General features: G+C 46.9%; 1 protein-coding gene across 1 annotated transcript; it reads left to right on the plus strand.

Annotated features, from left to right (window-relative positions):
* Nucleotides 1-1,746: 1,746 nt before the first annotated feature.
* On the plus strand, nt 1,747-2,097 carry H257_06456 (hypothetical protein; the record flags this gene model as incomplete). The annotated part of the gene is made up of 2 exons (XM_009831667.1): nt 1,747-1,903; nt 1,973-2,097. The coding sequence occupies 2 exons, from the start codon at nt 1,747-1,749 to the stop codon at nt 2,095-2,097; spliced, it is 282 nt and encodes a 93-aa protein (XP_009829969.1).
* Nucleotides 2,098-2,736: the final 639 nt, after the last annotated feature.

Below are 2,736 nucleotides of genomic sequence, written 5' to 3' on the forward strand. Positions count from 1 at the left end.
ATAATCTTTTTGAACGGACCCATGACACCCACATCCAATGCTGGCCCTGAGCTCGCGCATGTCGATCATTCCACCAGGCGTGCCGTACACAATGAAAAATATTTGCAACTTCGAACCTATATTTGCATTAGATACGGTTGTCGAAACTACTAACACTCACCGTCAGCCCGACACACGATAACACTGCCGTGATGCGATCCGAGTGTTTCTGCGTCTTGTCGACTTTGGAGGACTTCCCAATCTCGGCCCAAATACGACCAGGTGGCATGTCGTAATAGACGGCCGTCTCGTCTGCATTGATGATGTCTTGTGGGCTCTGGTGTTTGTACTTGTTCCAGAAATCGGCCGCAAACTCGTCACGAATCCTCAACAGATCCCCTTCGGGCTGCTTGGTGAAGCAGGGAACGCGTTGTGAGAAGCGGTGACGCTTAGCAAACGACTGGCAGAGCCGGAGGAGAGACTTGTAGGGATCCGGCTTGGCTGCGGTGTACTCGTCGACCCATGCCTTGTGGTACGTCTTCATGAAGTTGATCATATGCATGGACGTTAGGATGTGTTCATCCCGTCGAACGTCCTTCATGAAGGTCAGCAGGTCATGTTGATACGGTATGATGGACTTGGCCGCCGAGGGTCGCTCGCTTCTTGTTTCGTGTAGTAGTCGTAAGTTTTGCACGGAGGGTGAGCCACGTCTTCCAAGTGCTGCGAGGGATGCCATGCTCCGTACAAAACTTACGACTACTCACGCCAGCTTCATCGAATCGCATGAGCAATTGTCTCTTGGTGGCCAACGTGTAGGAGATTTGAGGACGCCGAGGTGTCATGACGATCGTGTGGACGTTTTTGAAGTGACGGGCAGTTTTGAATTTCATGTTTGAATGGACCAATCGAAATACGTTAATTATCGATGCTACTTGATTGGTTAAAATAATCTTTGTATTTGATTTTACAAGACATATCCTTGCCAATAAAAATATATCAGAACATAGAGGTGGACGTGTTTTTTAGGGGGGTCGAGTTTCTCCCCGATTCTCTGTAGCTTCCGCGGTATCCGTGGTCCAGTCGTCTGCGTTTAGCGAGCTGTGGTGCAGGTACAGTACATGTACAAGGTGGCAAGGACATGATTCCCGCCAACATTGCTGCGCTCCATGGCTTTGCAGTTCGAGCGACGGAGGAGCCAAACATACATGACCCCGCTTTGCAACGGCCTTCCTGAACAAAACACGCATCAACGCTTCGAAAACGTATAACGACGTCATCGACATGGTTCGATCGATGTCGAACATGGTGGAGCGCTTCATTTCGAAGGCAAAGCTCCTACTTCTATAACTGAATACTTGATTCAAGTACTTCTATAACTCAATACTTGATTCAAGTATTCAGTTTAGAAGTAGAAGCTTTGCCTTCGAAAAGTAGCGCTCCACCATCTTCGACGTCGATGCTGCTCAATTCACTCCAGCAAATAAGAAGCATTCCGACGGCAGATCTTGGTATACTTCTATAACTGAATACTACGTAATACTTGATTTCTATAACTGAATACTCCTACTTTATTCAAGCATTCAGTTATAGAAGTATACCAAGATCTGCCGTCGAATGCTTTGTTATTGGCTGGAGTGAGTAGCAGCAACTCAAAAGACAATTGAAGCAGTAGTGAACGTTATCCGCCATGAGCCACTCAAACAACCTAAACGAATAACACGACATTCTTCGAAGCACCTTGAGTCATTGCGCTTGAAGACCACCGTCATGCTTGATCGTCTTCAAGACCAAAGTGCGCCTGACCTACTCAACCTTCAGCAAAGCTATGATCAGGCGGAAGTAAAGTACGGCGTAACCAACGAGCCGGCCAAGGTATTACTCAGTATATCTCGCCACTACGAAAAGGTGTGCCGTGCCTTCACAGGTAATAATGCCCATCAAATAATATTTATCTATTTTAATGCTTCATTACACACCATAACATAATTGGCAGGAAGCGTCTTCACATGCAGCAGCATGGTCACGCAGAGCGGTGAAAGCATGAAGTCTGTCATCAAAGAGAATGGTAATATGCTTAGTATTGCAGTCAGTGATAGTTTCATAGGGTTCAAGGAATAAGAGCTGCGTCGTTTCAACCTTCTCCAGTTGGCCGAGCACTTGTGGAGAATATTTCAACGGCAAGAAATCAAGGCGTGCGATGAATTGGTCGCCCTTTCGGTTGCAAAGCGGCGCTAGTCAAATTACGTCAATGTCCTATGGTTGCCGGGATTTGGTATGTGTCGGGTTCGCACTTCGACGATGTGGTGGATGCAGCGCATCGGATTGTACTTGGCCAGGAAGGGGGACATCCGAGCTGTGATTGCTTTGAGTCAACAGTAGCGAGATTCCTTGTGCCGGAATCTGTCAGGTATGTCCCAACTATTTAATAATTTAGTCTTACAAAACTATTAAGTCATGCGCGAATAAGCCAGTATTGTCGCACCGAACTGGTCATCCTGGGGAGCGCAAACGTGTGGTCTCGGCTCTAAGTAGTGCGACCGATGAAACAAGGCAGAATTAAGTCTCCTCGCGTGGCCGTTTGCAGCGAGCTAAGCAATTCGACAACTTTGTTGTGAAAGCTAAATAGAGCTAAGTTTTCGCGAAGTTTCCGACGTTTCCCCAAGTTTTCCGAAGTTTGCTGAAGTTTTCCTTAAACTTCTGAAGTTTACCTAAGTTTTCGGAAGTTTGCGGGAGTAATTCATTGTTTCTGCAGTTGGC

This window comes from Aphanomyces astaci (assembly GCF_000520075.1).
Source record: "Aphanomyces astaci strain APO3 unplaced genomic scaffold supercont1.12, whole genome shotgun sequence".
In the NCBI taxonomy this organism is placed as follows: Eukaryota; Oomycota; class Saprolegniomycetes; order Saprolegniales; family Verrucalvaceae; genus Aphanomyces; species Aphanomyces astaci.